Raw genomic sequence first — 21007 nt, 5'->3', positions numbered from 1 at the left:
ACTGTTTTCCATAATGGTTGAACTAGTTTACAATCCCACCAACAGTGTAAAAGTGTTCCTATTTCTCCACATCCTCTCCAGCACCTGTTGTTTCCTGACTTTTTAATGATCGCCATTCTAACTGGTGTGAGATGGTATCTCATTGTGGTTTTGATTTGCATTTCTCTGATGGCCAGTGATGATGAGCATTTTTTCATATGTCTGTTGGCTGTATGAATGTCCTCTTTTGAGAAATGTCTGTTCATATCCTTTGCCCACTTTTTGATGGGGTTGTTTGTTTTTTTCTTGTAAATTTGTTGGAGTTCTTTGTAGGTTCTGGATATTAGCCCCTTTGTCAGATGAGTAGATTGCAAAAATTTTCTCCCATTCTGTAGCTTGCCTGTTCACTCTGATGGTAGTTTCTTTTGCTGTGCAGAAGCTCTTTAGTTTAATTAGATCCCATTTGTCAATTTTAGCTTTTGCTGCCGTTGCTTTTGGTGTTTTAGACATGAAGTCTTTGCCCATGCCTATGTCCTGAATGGTACTACCTAGGTTTTCTTCTAGGGTTTTTATGGTATTAGGTCTAACATTTAAGTCTCTAATCCATCTTGAATTAATTTTCGTATAAGGAGTAAGGAAAGGATCCAGTTTCAGCTTTCTACTTATGGCTAGCCAATTTTCCCAGCACCATTTATTAAATAGGGAATCCTTTCCCCATTTCTTGTTTCTCTCAGGTTTGTCAAAGATCAGATGGCTGTAGATGTGTGGTATTATTTCTGAGGACTCTGTTCTGTTCCATTGGTCTATATCTCTGTTTTGGTACCAGTACCATGCTGTTTTGGTTACTGTAGCCTTGTAGTATAGTTTGAAGTCAGGTAGCGTGATGCCTCCAGCTTTGTTCTTTTGACTTAGGATTGTCTTGGAGATGCGGGCTCTTTTTTGGTTCCATATGAACTTTAAAGCAGTTTTTTCCAATTCTGTGAAGAAACTCATTGGTAGCTTGATGGGGATGGCATTGAATCTATAAATTACCTTGGGCAGTATGGCCATTTTCACGATATTGATTCTTCCTATCCATGAGCATGGTATGTTCTTCCATTTGTTTGTGTCCTCTTTTATTTCACTGAGCAGTGGTTTGTAGTTCTCCTTGAAGAGGTCCTTTACATCCCTTGTAAGTTGGATTCCTAGGTATTTTATTCTCTTTGAAGCAATTGTGAATGGAAGTTCATTCATGATTTGGCTCTGTGTTTGTCTGTTATTGGTGTATAAGAATGCTTGTGATTTTTGCACATTAATTTTGTATCCTGAGACTTTGCTGAAGTTGCTTATCAGCTTAAGGAGATTTTGGGCTGAGACAATGGGGTTTTCTAAATATACAATCATGTCATCTGCAAACAGGGACAATTTGACTTCTTCTTTTCCTAACTGAATACCCCTGATTTCTTTCTCTTGCCTAATTGCCCTAGCCAGAACTTCCAACACTATGTTGAATAGGAGTGGTGAGAGAGGGCATCCCTGTCTTGTGCCAGTGTTCAAAGGGAATTTTTCCAGTTTTTGCCCATTCAGTATGATATTGGCTGTGGGTTTGTCATAAATAGCTCTTATTATTTTGAGGTACGTTCCATCAATACCGAATTTATTGAGCGTTTTTAGCATGAAGGGCTGTTGAATTTTGTCAAAAGCCTTTTCTGCATCTATTGAGATAATCATGTGGTTCTTGTCTTTGGTTCTGTTTATATGCTGGATTATGTTTATTGATTTGCGAATGTTGAACCAGCCTTGCATCCCAGGGATGAAGCCCACTTGATCATGGTGGATAAGCTTTTTGATGTGTTGTTGAATCCGGTTTGCCAGTATTTTATTGAGGATTTTTGCATCGATGTTCATCAGGGATATTGGTCTAAAATTCTCTTTTTTTGTTGTGTCTCTGCCAGGCTTTGGTATCAGGATGATGTTGGCCTCATAAAATGAGTTAGGGAGGATTCCCTCTTTTTCTATTGATTGGAATAGTTTCAGAAGGAATGGTACCAACTCCTCCTTATACCTCTGGTAGAATTCAGCTGTGAATCCATCTGGTCCTGGACTTTTTTTGGTTGGTAGGCTATTAATTATTGCCTCAATTTCAGAGCCTACTATTGGTCTATTCAGGGATTCAACTTCTTCCTGGTTTAGTCTTGGAAGAGTGTAAGTGTCCAGGAAATTATCCATTTCTTCTAGATTTTCCAGTTTATTTGCGTAGAGGTGTTTATAGTATTCTCTGATGGTAGTTTGTATTTCTGTGGGGTCGGTGGTGATATCCCCTTTATCATTTTTAATTGCGTCGATTTGATTCTTCTCTCTTTTCTTCTTTATTAGTCTTGCTAGTGGTCTGTCAATTTTGTTGATCTTTTCAAAAAACCAACTCCTGGATTCATTGATTTTTTGGAGGGTTTTTTGTGTCTCTATCTCCTTCAGTTCTGCTCTGATCTTAGTTATTTCTTGCCTTCTGCTAGCTTTGGAATGTGTTTGCTCTTGCTTCTCTAGTTCTTTTAATTGCGATGTTAGAGTGTCAATTTTTGATCTTTCCTGCTTTCTCTTGTGGGCATTTAGTGCTATAAATTTCCCTCTACACACTGCTTTAAATGTGTCCCAGAGATTCTGGTATGTTGTATCTTTGTTCTCATTGGTTTCAAAGAACATCTTTATTTCTGCCTTCATTTCGTTATGTACCCAGTAGTCATTCAGGAGCAGGTTGTTCAGTTTCCATGTAGTTGAGCGGTTTTGATTGAGTTTCTTAGTCCTGAGTTCTAGTTTGATTGCACTGTGGTCTGAGAGACAGTTTGTAATAATTTCTGTTCTTGTACATTTGCTGAGGAGTGCTTTACTTCCAATTACGTGGTCAATTTTGGAATAAGTACGATGTGGTGCTGAGAAGAATGTATATTCTGTTGATTTGGGGTGGAGAGTTCTATAGATGTCTATTAGGTCTGCTTGCTGCAGAGATGAGTTCAATTCCTGGACATCCTTGTTAACTTTCTGTCTCGTTGATCTGTCTAATGTTGACAGTGGAGTGTTGAAGTCTCCCATTATTATTGTATGGGAGTCTAAGTCTCTTTGTAAGTCTCTAAGGACTTGCTTTATGAATCTGGGTGCTCCGGTATTGGGTGCATATATATTTAGGATAGTTAGCTCTTCCTGTTGAATTGATCCCTTGACCATTATGTAATGGCCTTCTTTGTCTCTTTTGATCTTTGATGGTTTAAAGTCTGTTTTATCAGAGACTAGGATTGCAACCCCTGCTTTTTTTTGTTCTCCATTTGCTTGGTAAATCTTCCTCCATCCCTTTATTTTGAGCCTATGTATGTCTCTGCGTGTGAGATGGGTCTCCTGAATACAGCAGACTGATGGGTCTTGACTCTTTATCCAGTTTGCCAGTTTGTGTCTTTTCATTGGAGCATTTAGTCCATTTACATTTAAGGTTAAGATTGTTATGTGTGAACTTGATCCTGCCATTATGATATTAACTGGTTATTTTGCTCGTTAGTTGATGCAGTTTCTTCCTAGCCTCGATGGTCTTTACATTTTGGCATGTTTTTGCAATGGCTGGTACCGGTTGTTCCTTTCCATGTTTAGTGCTTCCTTCAGGGTCTCTTGTAAGGCAGGCCTAGTGGTGACAAAATCTCTAAGCATTTGCTTATCTGTAAAGGATTTTATTTCTCCTTCACTTATGAAACTTAGTTTGGCTGGATATGAAATTCTGGGTTTAAAATTCTTTTCTTTAAGAATGTTGAATATTGGCCCCCACTCTCTTCTGGCTTGGAGAGTTTCTGCCGAGAGATCTGCTGTGAGTCTGATGGGCTTCCCTTTGTGGGTAACCCGACCTTTCTCTCTGGCTGCCCTTAAGATTTTTTCCTTCATTTCAACTTTGGTGAATCTGGCAATTATGTGTCTTGGAGTTGCTCTTCTCGAGGAGTATCTTTGTGGCGTTCTCTGTATTTCCTGGATTTGAATGTTGGCCTGCCCTACTAGGTTGGGGAAGTTCTCCTGGATGATATCCTGAAGAGTGTTTTCCAACTTGGTTCCATTTTCCCCCTCACTTTCAGGCACCCCAATCAGACGGAGATTTGGTCTTTTTACATAATCCCATACTTCTTGCAGGCTTTGTTCATTTCTTTTTCTTCTTTTTTCTTTTGGTTTCTCTTCTCGCTTCATTTCATTCATTTGATCCTCAATCGCTGATACTCTTTCTTCCAGTTGATCGAGTCGGTTACTGAAGCTTGTGCATTTGTCACGTATTTCTCGTGTCATGCTTTTCATCTCTTTCATTTCGTTTATGACCTTCTCTGCATTAATTAGTCTAGCCGTCAATTCTTCCACTTTTTTTTCAAGATTTTTAGTTTCTTTGCGCTGGGTACGTAATTCCTCCTTTAGCTCTAAGAAATTTGATGGACTGAAGCCTTCTTCTCTCATCTCGTCAAAGTCATTTTCCGTCCAGCTTTGATCCGTTGCTGGCGATGAGCTGCGCTCCTTTGCCGGGGGAGATGTGCTCTTATTTTTTGAATTTCCAGCTTTTCTGCCCTGCTTTTTCCCCATCTTTGTGGTTTTATCTGCCTCTGGTCTTTGATGATGGTGATGTACTGATGGGGTTTTGGTGTAGGTGTCCTTCCTGTTTGATAGTTTTCCTTCTAACAGTCAGGACCCTCAGCTGTAGGTCTGTTGGAGATTGCTTGAGGTCCACTCCAGACCCTGTTTGCCTGGGTATCAGCAGCAGAGGCTGCAGAAGATAGAATATTTCTGAACAGCGAGTGTACCTGTCTGATTCTTGCTTTGGAAGCTTCCTCTCAGGGGTATACTCCACCCTGTGAGGTGTGGGGTGTCAGACTGCCCCTAGTGGGGGATGTCTCCCAGTTAGGCTACTCAGGGGTCAGGGACCCACTTGAGCAGGCAGTCTGTCCGTTCTCAGATCTCAGCCTCCGTGTTGGGAGATCCACTGCTCTCTTCAAAGCTGTCAGACAGAGTCGTTTGCGTCTGCAGAGTTTTCTGCTGCTTTGTTGTTGTTGTTGTTGTTGTTGTGTAGCTGTGCCCTGTCCCCAGAGGTGGAGTCTACAGAGACAGGCAGGTTTCCTTGAGCTGCTGTGAGCTCCACCCAGTTGGAGCTTCCCAGCAGCTTTGTTTACCTACTTAAGCCTCAGCAATGGCGGGCGCCCCTCCCCCAGCCTCGCTGCTGCCTTGCCGGTAGATCACAGACTGCTGTGCTAGCAATGAGGGAGGCTCCGTGGGCGTGGGACCCTCCCGGCCAGGTGTGGGATATGATCTCCTGGTGTGCCTGTTTGCTTAAAGCGCAATATTGGGGTGGGAGTTACCCGATTTTCCAGGTGTTGTGTGTCTCAGTTCCCCTGGCTAGGAAAAGGGATTCCCTTCCCCCTTGCGCTTCCCAGGTGAGGCGATGCCTCGCCCTGCTTCAGCTCTCGCTGGTCGGGCTGCAGCAGCTGACCAGCACCGATCGTCCGGCACTCCCCAGTGAGATGAACCCAGTACCTCAGTTGAAAATGCAGAAATCACCGGTCTTCTGTGTCGCTGGCGCTGGGAGTTGGAGACTGGAGCTGTTCCTATTCGGCCATCTTGCTCCGCCCCCAGTTTTTCTTTCATTCCTGCTGCTCCTTCTCTCACAGGGTTACATGTGAACTAAACTTACATAAAATTGTCAGGTAAATGTATACCAGGTGACAGACTCAATGTTAAAAAGACTATGATTTTTATCAAAATTAAATATGGTTATTAAACAGCCATACTGATTCAGTTGCCTGCATCAAGCTAAAGTTGGGTTATTGTGTGGAAAGTATACATTTAGGAGAGGAAGTTATCTTTTTTAATATTTATATTCACAGTCTTTTTCCCTCTCTGAGAAATAAAGAACAAAAGAGGCTTAGTAGATTTTATAAATATAAAAACATTATATAAAACACGGCTTCACTTTTCTTTTTGTTTATATGCTAGTTATTATCCTTTTCTTAGTTTTATTGAGGTATAATTGACAAAAAGTGCATCTATTAAAGGTGTACAACATGATGTTTTGATATATGTATATATTGCAAAATGATTACTACAATAAAGCTATTTAACATATCCATCACCTCACATAGTTACCCTTTTGTGTATGATCTTAAGAATATTTAAGATCTAATCACTTAGCAAATTTTAAATATGCAATACGTTATTATTATCTACAGTAACGATGCTGTACATTCAGTGTCCAGAACTTACTGGCTTATAACTGCAAGTCTGCATCCTTTGGCCAACATCTCCCCATTTCTCCAACTCCCTGGCTCCTGGTAACTTCCCTTCTACTCTGTTTCTATGAGTTTGACTCTTTTAGATTCCACATATAAGTGAGATTATGCAGTATTTGTCTTTCTGTGTCTGGTTTATTTCACTTAGCATAATGTCCTCCAGTTCATCCATGTTATATGCTAATTTAAAATGTAAGATGAAAAGGTTACCTTCTAATAACTTTGATGGAAACTTAATGTGCGCAATCATAGGTTCAGGTTACTCAAACCCGCACAGACTGTTTAGTGAAATGTGCCAAAATGAACTGTAAATTGGCTTATTCTAACCTAGAGGAAAGAGGAAAGCTGTGAGGAATTGAGCTTCCACGCCATGAAGGGCTGGAGGCAGAGATACTCAGAGGCCTTTAGGACCAAACTTTGCTCCCTAATTTTTGACCAAAGGATTTGGTCTTGTCAATCCTGAGTGTGGTTTGGGAACCAAAGGACCTGCTATTGCTAAATACTCTCTTAAGGAGAACACATGATTAAGTTCCTCCAGCTTGGTTACCAATAGGCAAGGGAGTAGCAAGGAACCAGTGTCTTTCCAACTCTGGATCGACCCTACCCTGTCAAGGAGCATCCCCTGGTAGCTGGTGCTGAAGAAAGAACTAAAGGGCAAGGGAAAAGCCTGGCTAGGACAAGACTGCCCCAACTCATCCCATGTCTCCAGCTCACTTCAGTGAAGTCTGAGAAGTCCCAGACCAGCAACGCAACTGGCCTTCTTGGGACAGTAGTCTTTAATGGGGGAGGAAGTTTATCAATGTCACCTCTGTCACCTCTCGAGCATTTGAAAACTGCTTACCAGGTACTTCCCTTCCCGTAGTCAGAAGCTACCCTCAGCTTCAAGGGGAAATTTGTCTTCACTTGCTTTAGAACAAACACCACTGAGCACAAGGTAGAGAAACTGACTCAATGTGAAGCAACTGAGACAATCAGATGGCTAGTATCTTTTCAAGTGGTTTAGGTTTTATTATCATCTTATGCATCTCACACATGTGTGTCCATTAATTATGCAACCATAATTCGAAACAAATTATAAAAAATAATCATTGTACATGACACTAATGGCTGTATACATTGTTTCTGTTCATAGTGATGGGATCAAAAGTTGAAGAATTTTCTATCATAGACAGCCAATTACTAGGCTGACTAGTAATACTAGTCTAATACAACTACTAATGATAACTGCAGCCTTGAAAGCTGCCCCTTGATCTCTTTCGCTGACCTGGACCTCTCTCTTCTATGAACTCCTATTAAGCTCAGTTCGAACCACAGTTTAGCAGTCAATTTCTTCTCTAAATTTCTGCCATATTCTTGATTCTTGTTTGCCCAAATAAGTTTTAAGTTTCTTCAAGGCAATTATTACGCCCACTTCTTTTTCCTCTTACCTATGTTACTTAGGATACAATATTCAAGAAAAAGTAATTGTGTGCTGATAATATGTTTTAAAACAAACTGTGGGCCGAGGCGGGCAGATCATGAGGTCAGGAGATCGAGACCATGGTGAAACCCCATCTCTACTAAAAATACAAAAATTAGCCTGGCATGGTAGCGGGCGCCTGTAGTCCCAGCTACTCGGGAGGCTGAGGCAGGAGAATGGCATGAACCTGGGAGGCAGAGCTTGCAGTAAGCCGAGATAGTGCCACTGCACTCCAGCCAGGGGAACAGAGCGAGACTCCGTCTCAAAAAAAAACAAAAAACAAAAAACAAAAAAAAACAAACAAAAGAAAACCCAAAAAACCGTGTCTCCCAAGAGGCATCCTTAGGAGCGTAAACTGGAAGGAGCATTCAAGGGGAGGCCGACCCAGACTGAAAGTACCTTGTGTTCTCTACCAGTTGTGCAGTCTCGAGGGACAAAATCTCTCTGAACCTAGGTTTTCTCATATAAAGTGAAGATAATACCTCCAAAGCTAGTCATGCCTGTTACGTGGGATTACGCATCAAGTAACCATAATTAGCTACTCAATAAAAATTATTCTACCCCAGAAAAACAAGGTTTCTTATGCAGAGATGTGAGAATTCAAACCTATTGAATTTAAGAACTGCTGAAATGGAAACTAATAGGAGACACAGTCAGATCAAGGGAACATGTAGTCAGCCTAGAAACAGAGCCTGGTATGTATATATTCTGTATACATATGTGTTTGTGAATACACATGCATATATGTATATCAGTCCAATAGTCACAGTGCCTTATAAACCTACTTGCTGAGGGGCTGGCTCTCTAAGAAACCAAGTCATATAAAATCAGTTGATGGAAGAGCTAGCAGTGCCCCCACTTACTCAAGCGGTGCTTACATGATTCTGAATGGGTGAACATGTAGGGCAATGTTTGTCAAATACTCCAAGGTAATGATGTGACCATCCCCACATATGAAGATGGTGTCATCTATGACTCCGAGGATGACTTTCAGCAGCAGTCAGAGCTTGCACTCCACATGTTTCAAGAGGTCTTGCTTGCTCAATTGTCCTTTATGGCTGGAGAGAGAAGTGAGGCTTTGGTCTGTCGTTCTAATGGTAAAAACTCAAAGTGTTACTGACCTTTCTCTGCCAATTATGGACTTATTTAAATAAACTGATGGTCTGCAGAATTTGGGGGCTTGAGCCCATGACAACAACATCCAATACATGGTTTCCTTAGACTGCCATTACACAGAATTAGACTGATATGTTTCTATAGTGTGGACAGTTATCTTTGACCTACTTTGTCTTTCAGAGGGAGTAGGAAAGAAGCCTAGATATACAGGTAGCTTCCTTTCATTCCTCTTCTTAGAGTAAGCAAGATGTAGTTGGGGAGAAAGTATGAGTTACCTACTATGGAGACTGGCAGTCATATGGAGACTGCACAACTGGTAGAGAACAGGGTTCCACAGAAGGAAAGGTTTCAAACTGCTTGATCAACTGTCCTAGTACTGTTCACTAGGGTTTAAAACCCAACCGCCTGACTTCACAGCCAAAATGCTTAACTCAGCCCTATTGCTTCTTCATCTTAATTACCATCCTATACTACTTTTCAAGTTTTAGAATCTCTCTCCTTCAATATTCTCTATTATATGCTGCTGATAAAGACCATAATAACGGCTGCTAAACATAGTATTAGTGATAAACCACATCAAAGGAAAGCAAAGATATGCAAATTTTTAAGTGATGTTAGACATAACAGAGAATCAGAACCATGCAAATGAAAAGAAAACTGAAGTAAGCATGAGATCCATTGAGAAACATTGGAAGTTTCTATCTACCTTTTCATTCTCCTCAAATTAAAAATTTTCTCTCAGTAGAAAATTTATTGCAAAAAATCTACTTCTATTTAATGAAGTGTTTTCTATGTTAGTAATCTCCTTTGAAATATTATAACTGTGAAATAATTTCTAAGTTGAATTTTAATTATTTGTGCATATGTCCTATTTTCCCTATTAAACCATAAGATCTTTAATGAAAGGACCAATGTCAGATTAATCTTTGTAGTATTCACAATACACAATAGGTTTCAATAGAAGGATGATTATTTTGTTTAATATTATTAAAAAACTGTAATTTATTTTTCATAGCAAATAAAAGGTAAGAGGTTATGAGTCAGGTTGAGTTCCTAACCTCCTAACCATTGATTTATCATTTGAATCAATCTAATCATTCATTACTCATCTACCTTTCTATTGCCCTCCTTCCAATACATATTTATTGAATACTTGGCATTGAAGATAAGGTAATGAATAAGACATGCACAATTCCAATTCCTGGCCTATTAGAAGTTAAAATCTAGTGGACACTTGCCACTTGTACATAACTTGGATGAAATAGCTCTTGTTAAGATTAATATGAAATTCCAAGTAATGAACTTATAAGTACAGTTTTTAAAGCTGGACAAGGCCTTAATTTATCCTCACAGACAGGAACTCCATGGACTGAGGAAGATACACTGACAAAATAAAGAAGAACAATAATTGCTGCCCTTGCCTAAATGAGAGATATGTTATTAAGATAATTGAGGTAATGTATTTGAAAGCACACTGGGTCCATGATAATCTGAATGCTTCTGTGCCCCTAAAATTTGTATATTGAAATCCAAACCCCTGGGTGCTGGTATTCAGAGATAGGACTTTGGGAAGTGATTAGGTCCTGAGGGTGGAGCCCTTATAAATGAATTAGTGCTCTTATAAAAGAGACCCTAGAGAGCTGCCTTGCCCTTTCCACCTTCTAAGGACACAGCAAAAAGCAGCCATCTATGACCCAGAAAGCAGGCCTTTCCCAGACACTGAATCTGCCTTCATCTTGGACTTCCCAGCCTCCAGAACTGTCAGAAATAAATTTCTATTGATTATAAGCCACCCAGTTTGTGGTATTTTTTTACGGTAACCTGGATGAACTAAGACACAATCTAAGTAGTAAAAAGTGATACTTCAGGGAAAGTTTCACTGCTCTCACTGCTGGCCATGGTAAACATCAGACTCATTTACACACAAGATTATAAAATTATAGATTATGTATGGTTATAGAATCCTAAAGTTTTAAGTCTTAGGACTCAGCCCATGATTAAGATTTGAAGTAGTTGGCCAGCTGCTGCATTTCAGATGAGTGCTTTTGCGGAATCTTGATGTCCTCCTGGGATTCTTTTCCATTTTTCTCTATTAAGTGTCAAATGTAACATTCGCATGGCTCTTTACAGTTTACAATATGCTTCCACAAAAATTAACTCATTTCATCTTATCATAATCTTCATTTTACAGAGGTAAAAACTGAGGCTGAGAAGGGTTAAAGAAAACCTACTTTTACATAACTGGTACTGGCTGCCAACTAAACCAGAATTTTATGTCTTTTCATCATACTGAGCTACCTCTCTACAAAGAGAGTGTGAGAGAAAGTGAACTCAGTTCCTTCAAAGTGGCTTCATAATAAAGAATATGTCTCTGAAGTTAGAGCATATAACAAGAAAACAGCAGTTTTAAAAATAGCTCCAACCCAACTTTTTGGACAGATGCATCCATTCATTTGTCCAACCATGCATTCACTTTCATTCAAAACATTCAAAAACATTCAAAAAATGTTTTTGAGTGACTTCAACTGTCAGGCACTATTTTGGGTATGGGGATCATGACAGTGACTAAAACAGATACAGTCCCTGCTCTCTTGTGATGCTTACATTCTAGTTGGAGAACACAGATAAACAAATTAACAAATGACTAAGATGTCATGAGATAATAAATGCTAACAGGAATATATGATGGTTAATTTTAATGTGTCAACTTGACTGAACTATGGGATGCCCAGATAGCTGGTAAAACATTGTTTCTGGGTGTATCTGTTTGGGTATGTCTGGAAGATATTAGTATTCAAATTAGTACACTGAGTAAAGAAGATCCACCCTCACCAATGGGGGCAAGTGTCATTCAATCCACTGAGGGCCTGTATTGAACAAAAAGGCAGAAGTAGGGTTAATTTACTCCTGTTTTGAGCTGGGACATCCAACTTGTCCTGCACTTGGACACTGGGACTCTGGGTTCTTGGGTCTTTTGGCTCCAGGACCTATACCAGTCACCACCCACAGCCTCTAGTTCTTAGGCCTTCAAACTCAGACTGGAGCTAAGAGTTATACTATTGGTTCCTCTGATTCTCAGGCCTTTGGCCTTGGACTGAATTACATCACTGGATTTTCTGTTTTCCCAGCTTCCGGATAGCAGATAGTGGGACTTCTAGGCTCCATAATTGCATGAGTCAATTCCCATAATAAATCTCTCTCTCTAGGAGGCTACTATGCGCTGGAGCTCACTCCTTTTCTCCTGCTCAAGGACATGTGTCCATAAGCTCTCCCTTATTTTTTCTGTATCAGTTTTTCTCTCCATAACTGGGTTAATCCTACTGACACAAATGTGCTACTAATTTTCCCAATTTAAACAAAATCTTCTCTTCATATTTTATTACTTTGTTAGTACCCCATTTTCTGTACCCTTTACAGAAACATTTCTCCAAAAGAGTTATCAATTATCACTGTCTTTAACTCTTCTTCCATTCTTTCCTCAACCCATCCAATCAGGCTTTCAACTACACAACTTTGATGAAATAGCTCTTGTTAAGGTCCCCAGTGACCTCTGTCTTCTTAAAACCAATGATCAATTCTGAAACTTCATTTTATTTGAACTATTAGCAGCAACTGAAGTAGTTGATCACTCTCCTCTTTTTGAAATACATTCTCTGCTAAACTTCTAGGACACCAAAATTTTCAGTGTTCTTCCTAAGCAAACTGGCCATTCCTTGGTCTACTTTGTGAATCTCTTACTATTGCAGTGTCCTAGCACTTGATCCTCTGATATCTTTCCTTTTTTATTATCACTTTCTTCCAGTCTAATTTAAAATCCATCTAGATGCTGACCTCTCCCAAATATATATCTCTAGTTAAGACCTCTTTCCTGAATTCCAGACTCATGTAGTCCATTGCTTACCTGATGTCTCTACTTAGATGTCTGAAAGTCAGTGGAATCCAAGTATCTCCCATGCTGAATTCTCCTTATGAGTTTCTTCAACCTGCTCAACCCTAAAGTCTTCCCTATCTTAGTAAATGGCCACTCTACACTTCCAGTTGCTCAGGACTGGAGTCACCTTTGACTCTTCTCTTTCCCAAAAAACCTTCATTCAATGTCTCAGTTCTACTTTCCACTTCTACTTACAACTACCTCCTACCAGATTTACTCAAACACTCTGGTCCAAGCTAACAGGATCACTTGCCATAATATCATTCGCTTTCTAACTGGTCTTCCTGCTTCCACCATGGTCTCCTTACAATCTGTTCTCAACCCAGCATCCAGAATCATCCTTTAAAAAAGTACAGCAGAACATGCTATTCCTTTTATCAAAACCCATTTAATAGTTTCCTGTCTCTCTCAAATTAAAATTCCAAGTCCTTATAAAGGACTTTAAGGTCCTAAATAATTTGTCCCCTTCTCTGTCTCTGACATCATCTTTATCTCTTCTCCCCCCTGTTCACTGTATTCCAGTCACACTGGCCACCTTGGTGTTTCTTAAGGATACTGGGTATACCCTCAGGACATTTGCACTTAGTGTTCCCTCCACCTGGAACACTCTAACCCCAGAAGTCTCACTCCCTTATCTCTTCCAGGCCTTTGCTCAAATATCATTTTCTCAGTGAATCTGAACTTGACCGTCCTATTTAAAATAGCAACCCTCTCTCCCATCCCAATCCAGTACTTCTTATTCCTCTACATTATTTTACTTTTGTCTTCAGCACTTATCACCCATCTCACACATTATATTTCTACTTATCTGTTGGTTGTTTCTTTCCACTAGTATTCTCAAAATGCTGTTTTGAGAGCAAAGACACAACTGTTTTACTTATTGTTATATTCCCACACCCAGGACAGTGTCTGGCATGTAGAAATAACTCAGTATATATTATTGAATGAGTAATGACTAAGTTTAAATAACTTTTTTGAGGAATTCTGCTATAAAAAGAGAGCACAGAAATGGAGTGCAGGTAGGATAAGGTGAGGTTTAATTTTAAGATGTGTAATATTACAGAATGCTTATATGCTAATAGAAATAATCCAGTAGAGAGAGAAAATGTGATAATATAGGAGAAAAAGGAATCTCTGTATGAATCATATCATTAAGTAGGACATAAGAGATGACATAACTCAAAGAACTTCCTTTAGAGGAGAGAAAAGACAGTTTTCTATAGAAACAGGAGAAAAGGCAAAGAATATGGCTACAGATGCAGGTGGGTGGGATCACATAAAATTTCTCTGATTGCTTATTTCCTCGTCAGCCAATTTCCTTTTGGCAATACTTGATATGAAAAAAGAGGCACTGGAGATTTGAGAGGCAAGGAGAAGGTGTGAAATGATCCTCGAGAGTGGAAGAGTGAATTAATTAAAGGAAAGTAGTAGAATTGCCAGGCTCACTTGCATTTAGTTGTCATGAATTTCAAATGAGACCAGTCAGCATGGTAGTGTTTTTGTTCCAGCAAGTTCAGGTACATATGCAGGAAGGTGTAGAGTTAGATTTCAGTAGGGTTAGTACTTTTCCAGGCAAATATGAAGCAGTAGAGATGAGTAAGATTGTTGATGGTGCATGTAATAAAGGAATTATAATGATGGACCATGAGGTCTAGGCTGGGTAAGATGGGATGTGAGGGCATGGGGTGACAGTTGGGGTATAGTTAGATGCATTGTAAAGGTGATAAAGTAAATGAATTGGCCATTCCAGTGAAGAACTTTTGGTTTGGGGAATAAATCATAAGGCTGTTAGTCAGAGAGGAAATTTGAAAATTGGATTATTGAGGGACGTAGTTATTGGCAATAACAAAGTGAAGGGCCTGGAGTAGCTGGCTGAGACAAAGTGGAGGGCAAGCTTGCTGGAGATGAGGTCAAGAATTTAGAGATCAGGGTATTGGAAGGACCAACTATGTGAATACTGAAAATACCAAGAATTTTTTAAGTACACTGTTAAAAAGAAAACAATGGGAAGATGCTAACATTTTTTTGGACTGATAGTGGCCTGGGGTTCTACCGATAATTACAACAAACAGGAGTAGCAGGTAGTATAGCTGTGCTGGCACAATCTTCAAAGGAACCAGGGTATTTTACGGAGAAGGCATGGGAAATGATCTGGAATTGGTAATGAGGTACAAGGAAGACACCTTCCCCCATTCCAAGGCTGTGTCAGAAACATGAATCATAGGACAGGTTTTGGTTGGAGCAAGAAAGTGAAGGAAATATTCTGAGAAAAGGTTGGGAATACAGCTGAGATTCCATCAGCAAAAATGGCCTTCGTTAACTCTTATGCCTGAATACCCAGAAATTTCCATTTTTATAATATGATAAAATAAGACAATACTACTTCCAGGAGTTGTATTAGTTTCTTGGACTTCTATAACAAAGCCCCCAAACTGGGCAACTTAAAACAACAGAAATGTATTGTTTCATGGTTCTAGAAGCTGTAAATCCGAAATCAAGCAGAGCCATGTTCCCTATGAAATCTATAGGAGAGAATCCTTCATCTCCTTTATATTCTGATGCTTGCCAGCAATCTTTGGTATTTCTTGTGGGTATATCACTTTAATGTCTGCCTCCATCACCACATAGAGTTCTACCTGTGTGTCTCTGCCTTCTCTTCTTGTTCTTATAAGGACATCAATCATATTGGATTCAGGGTCCACCCTATTCCAGTATGTCCTCATCTTAACTAATAACTTTTGTAATTACCTTATTTCCAAACAAGACCACATTCTGATGTACTTGGAGTCAAAACCTCAACATATCTTTTTGGAGGAAACAATTCAACTCACAACAGGGGCATTGAGAAAAACAGTACACTGTTTATGGAATGTGTTCATATATATACATTTTTAAGAGATGGGTCTCCATATGTTGCCCAGGATAGTCTTGAACTGCTGGGCTCAAGTGATCCTCACACCTTTTCCTATCAAAGTGCTGGGATTGTAGGTATGAGTCACCACATGCGGCCTTTGTTCACATTTTAAGGCATTCAGGTTCTTGCTCAGTTACTTGCTTAGTAAATGAGTTCTTGCTCAGTTACTTGCTCATTACCTGCTCAGTAAATGAGGCCTGGTAACCCAAATGCTTAAGACATTTCCATTGTTTATAAAATGCAGACAACCTAAACAGAGAAAATGTGTTATATGCTATGCATATGATATAAAGTCATAATACCATATGTATCTAATGATGTGTGTGATAATGCCACTGAACCTACTGGGATAGCCCCGTTGACTCAGAAGGGAAGCATTAAACTTTTACATTGAGGGTCTTGGCAAGTCTTTCATTATTCTTGTAGCTCTATAATTTTAGAATGTTGAACGTTACAACTAAAGCTCCTGAGCCTATGGGTCTGTGAGTAGGGGAAAGCTTGTAATAAAGTGATGCCACAATTTTTATCAGCATGTTACCACACAGATATGGAAAGGAGGGCAAGAAGATTACTCTTTGGTTCTTTAATTACAAGTCGAAAAAGGGTCTCAGAGATTCCAGCCTCTGAGATACTCCAAAGTGTTACACCCTAGGCCTCAGCCACCTAGTTGTGGCTGTAACATCTCCCCTGCTCTTCTTAAATGAGTTACAAGAGTAAGAGATGCCACTCTTCCACAGCAGAGAAAACCTAGGTGATGCAGCCATTTATTGTGCACTTACCAGATGCTGAGCTCTATACAAGTCCCTTGATCTACTGCGAGTAGGGACCTCAGACAGGCCTGCATCCTGTGCCCACCAAGGGCTGCATCTGGGAAACTGTCCTGTGATCCCAGGTCTTGGAAATAAACAAATGGATGATTCCAGTTTCTCACATCTAGTAGCAGGTAGTTACATAATAAGTCTTTTCTTCCAAATTAATGCAAATAGTCTCTTTAGTTTCAATTTGACTAACTGCAAATTCTGCATTGGTGGAGTCCATGTCAATGAAGTTTGTTATGCTGAGGAAAGTGATCTGATTATTGGACTCTTCTTACCTTGTCAGAATGGAGCCAGCATTTCAAAAGGGAGGGTAAGGCTGAGGTTTATTACTTGAAGGTACTGTCTTTCATGAAAGATGCAGAATCCAACTGTTTAGTAGTATATCTATCCCTCCCTATTTCCTACTCAGCGGGTAAGAAATGAAGTCCCTCATTCTATTACTCTAATTGAATTCCAACTTGGGTAATTACACTATGATTAAATAAATTTTCCCCACAGTTTTAATTCACTGATAAATAGTGTTAGTCAAACAGCTACATTACATTCCCAGAAACACATCCCCACTACATTTCAGTGATAAGCAGAGTGATTTATATTTGGAAGATGTGTGTATGAAAAGATGCACAGTTCATAAAGTATTTTAGGTATCATTCATGATTACATATGCTTTGCTCAGCATGAGATAACATTAATTTCTATTATAATCTTTTATCTAATTTCTCATATGCTTACTGCCAAAAGAAATAAGACAGCTAATTAGCATTTCTTGTTTTCAGAACGGTTTTTGTTTAGTTAACTAGAAGCCTGTATTGATTTGTATTTTTAATTTTTAAAACACCTTTCATTATCTCTGGGCGATAGAAAGGAGGAGATGTTACTTCCCATTCTACAGATGGAAAAAATTGAGGCAGCCTTTCCCAAGGTGAGGAAGCTAGTTATCATCAGTACCAGCCTAGGAACCCAAGCTTCCTCTGATCCCCTGGTCCTAGGGCTCTTTCTGTTAAACACTATCAAACACTGGGTCACTATCAATCACTTTAGTTTTACTAATGAGAAAATAAAGAGTAGAGTAGTTGTAACCTGTGTCATGGGGTCATTTATTTGTAATATAATGATTTAGCCAGGAGCTGGAGGCCTAATGACTAGGTCCTGATGCTGTTCTTGGATCATGAAATTATGAAGCTTCTTCATATCTGAATATTATTATGTGGTACAATTCCAATATTGGAATAACAATTCAAAATATGGTGCAAAATAATTCAAATTTCATTTTTGTTCTAATGATCTTTCTTAAAACATTGTAGATAGCTTTTAATAAAAGATATTAAAGACAACATCAAAATACTCACAAAAAGCAGCAGGAGCAGGGGTGTTATAACGATGCCCTGAAAGAAATAAAAGAGAGGATGATCATTTATCAGCCTGGAAAGCAGGACACTTTCTTTGCCGTTTTAAACTCTGAGGCATGGGAGTGCTTATCTTCTCAATGCTGTTTAATAAAATCTAGGCGATAAAAAGGGGAGGGTCCCAATCTTAGCTTTCTCTTCCATAATACCTTAACATCTCTATTACAATTATTTGTTTTTGGCATCATAAAAGTACAACCACCAATCTGCCTTAGGTTCGTCTTTCCTTTTGTAAAGCTAAATTCCCTTCCACATTGCACATGGATCACACAGATAGAAGCTGGTGGCTGGCAAGCTTCCTCATTCCAAGGCTTTCAACTCTAACTTGGATAAAATGCCCCTTTTTGAGAGAAGACAGGTGGTTTAGTCCCAGTTGGGGTCCTCTCCTGAGCAAAGACCACGTCAGTTGTGATGAATGAGATGTCGTGATTTTGTAATGTGAACTGATCTCCCCTAGGAAATGAGCTGGGATCTCAAAACTCATTTCACTTGATTAGACTTCATGTCTCCATGGTGGAAGGCAAGTCTTTCATCTAATTCAGCCACATAGGACCACCTCGGTCCCTCTGCCTCCCCTAGGCAGAAATGAGCAAAAGATTTGTTTTCTTCAATGACAGGGAACAGTTTGAGGCTGTTGCCAATGAAGCAGAATACCAGCTTTTAGGTTTCTTGAAGGCAAACACTTTAAAACTAAGTGTTTGAGTTGGGAGTTGAAATGACAGGCTTCAGTTTTGGAGCAGCAGATGATTATTTACCCGTCTTAGTTTTTCCTTTATCTCTCAACACTTCATTATGATTTATACAAGAAAAAGCATTTCAGATTTTTATTAATGAATTCTACTTGGAATTTTAAAATTTCAGAGAATCTGAGGTTGTGCATGCCTAAGAGAGAAAAGAGAGAGATAGACAGACACACACACACATACACAGAAAAAGAGAGAGAGAGACAGAGAGACAGATAGACAGAAGTACTATACCCAGACAGTGTCCAAGATCCAGATCTGGGACTACTTCTTTACTTTTGGAAGAAAAAAGTCCTTTTTTATCCTTTTTGTATTTACATGAAAGTCCCTGTGTCATAATAGTCACTCAATTGTTTTGCATGTGGCCCAGAAGGACTGGCTTACCTTAAACGAACAATGCTACCATGTCTTTCTTGGGCATATACACATGTGAATATCCATAGACTTGTTTTATTATTAAACAATAGAATGAATGTTTTTTATTGTGCACACTTTTGCAATTGGCCAAAGAGAATACAATATCTTAATCTAAGAATCACTTTAAATCCTACTTACTAAAACAGGTATTGTGGCCTATCAACTCCATTGGTATCTATGAAACAGGTTCTCATTAACACATTTAAGAGAGCCAAATGTGCTAAATGACAAATAATTGATAACTTAGAAGGGCTACTGTCCTTCAATGATTTGTACTAAGTTCAGACTTTAGGAGGAATTCCAAACTTTAAAGGGCCACATGAAAATGAAAATATCTGGCTGACTCAGTCTATTCCCCCATGGGAGGCATTCAATTTCAAGCAGATTTGTTTAAACATATAATTAAACATCCACTTATATACTGGGTACTGGGCTCATCCAGGAGATTCAAGAATGAGTACAACATGGTCCCTATGCTTAAACGCTTATAATCCAGTAGAGGACACTGATCTATAAACAAGGTTCAATATAGAGTGCTATAACTGCTGCAACCGGCGCTGCCACAACTACCAGTGCGCATTGTCCAGGGGCCTGAGGAGTGATACCCCCCACCCCTGTGCCACTGCATCTAGCACCCATGGGGGGCCTGAGAATGGGCCCACTCTGCCTGCACGTGCACATCATCTGAAGGTCTGGAGATCGACATGTGCCACCCACTGGCATCTGCAGGCACCATCTGCAGACCAGAGGTCAGGCCAGCCCCACCTGCCAGCAGTGCGCTGGCACTTCTGCACATCATATGGGGGCCTAGGGATTGACCCACACTGCTCGCTTCCACTGGCACCTGTGCGCACCATTGGGAGGCCTCAAGAGAAGCCCACCCTGCCTGTTGTCTCCACTACCAGCACCAACATAGACCCTCAAGGGGACTAAGACTAGGCCTCGCTTACCTGCTGCTGCCACCTGCACAGGTCATCTGAGAACCTGAGGATTAATCCATCACTCCCGCCAGCACCCATGTGCACCATGTGGGGGCCTGAGGACAGGCCTCCATGTGTGCCGCTAATGTGCATGTTGTCTGGGGTCCTTGGGATTGACCCACACTTCCTTATCACCATTGGTGCTTGTGTGGACCATTGGGAGACCTGAGGAGAGACCTCTCTCACCTGCCACTGCAGCCACCAGTGCCTGTGGACAACATTCTAGGGCCTGGGAATTAATCTGCCCCACCTACTGCTGCTGACACCTGTTTGCATCGTTGGTGGGCCTTAGGAGAAGCTGTCCCTCTTTTACCACTGCTGCTGCCAGCACCCATGCACAGTGTCGGCACCCACTCTGCCCACTACTGCCAGCACCTATGCAAACAAACCATCCAGGGCCTAAGGGCATGTCCACACTGCACTCCACCACCACCTCTGGGGTCCACGGACTGGACTTCTGGAGTCCCTATCCCTAAAAATGCCTCATCACAGCCTCCACTAACAACCACAACAGACACCACTGAGCAGATTACAGCTGAAGAAATACAGAGACTACATTACTGTGCCCATCCAGAATCAAAGCCAAGGCAACCTACCAAACTAACACTATAGATATATCTATAGGAAAAAGTCTTTCCCTACTAAAGTCAATCCATAAAATTGGAAGAAGCAACTGTTATGCCAGATGTGCAGTAAGGACAAAAAAATATGAAAAAGCAAGAAAACATGACACCTTCAAAGGAATGCAACAATTCTCTGGTAACAGATCCAAAGCAGAAGGAAATTTATGAAATGCCTGAAAAAGAATTCAACATAATGATGTTAAAGAAAATCAGTGAGATAGAAGAGTGTTGTTATCCACAGGTTTTCCTCCCTGAATACTTCTAATGGATAGTCACCAATACGTGATAGTTTCTTTGCAGCTCTTCCAAGGACTTATGATATTTGTTCCCAAAATAGTAAAAATTTCATAGC

General features: G+C 40.1%; 1 protein-coding gene and 1 long non-coding RNA gene across 12 annotated transcripts in view; one reads left to right on the top strand and one right to left on the bottom strand.

The window, feature by feature from the left end:
- Window positions 1-21007, bottom strand: part of SLC10A7 (solute carrier family 10 member 7) — a 263082-nt gene that overhangs the window by 57943 nt on the left and 184132 nt on the right. For 4 of the 6 annotated variants that reach the window (XM_003899245.5, XM_017959103.3, XM_017959104.3 and 1 more), the window contains one exon: window positions 17836-17871. In XM_003899245.5, the coding sequence (XP_003899294.1) occupies window positions 17836-17871 (36 nt within the window). Of the gene's footprint in view, window positions 1-7936; window positions 8766-17835; window positions 17872-21007 lie in introns of those variants that run through there. The other 2 variants (XM_021938838.1, XM_021938839.1) reach the window with 1 other exon arrangement.
- Window positions 1-21007, top strand: part of LOC103884678 — a 106857-nt gene that overhangs the window by 70067 nt on the left and 15783 nt on the right. The window contains exon 5 of one of the 6 annotated variants that reach the window (XR_004182663.1): window positions 17348-17391. The exons of the other annotated variants lie outside the window; for them this stretch is intronic. This is a non-coding gene — a long non-coding RNA (uncharacterized LOC103884678). Of the gene's footprint in view, window positions 1-17347; window positions 17392-21007 lie in introns of those variants that run through there. 6 annotated transcript variants of the gene reach the window in all.

This window comes from Papio anubis, chromosome 3 (genome assembly GCF_008728515.1).
Source record: "Papio anubis isolate 15944 chromosome 3, Panubis1.0, whole genome shotgun sequence".
Lineage (NCBI taxonomy): Eukaryota > Metazoa > Chordata > Mammalia > Primates > Cercopithecidae > Papio > Papio anubis.
This window is presented reverse-complemented; position numbering and strand designations above follow the sequence as displayed.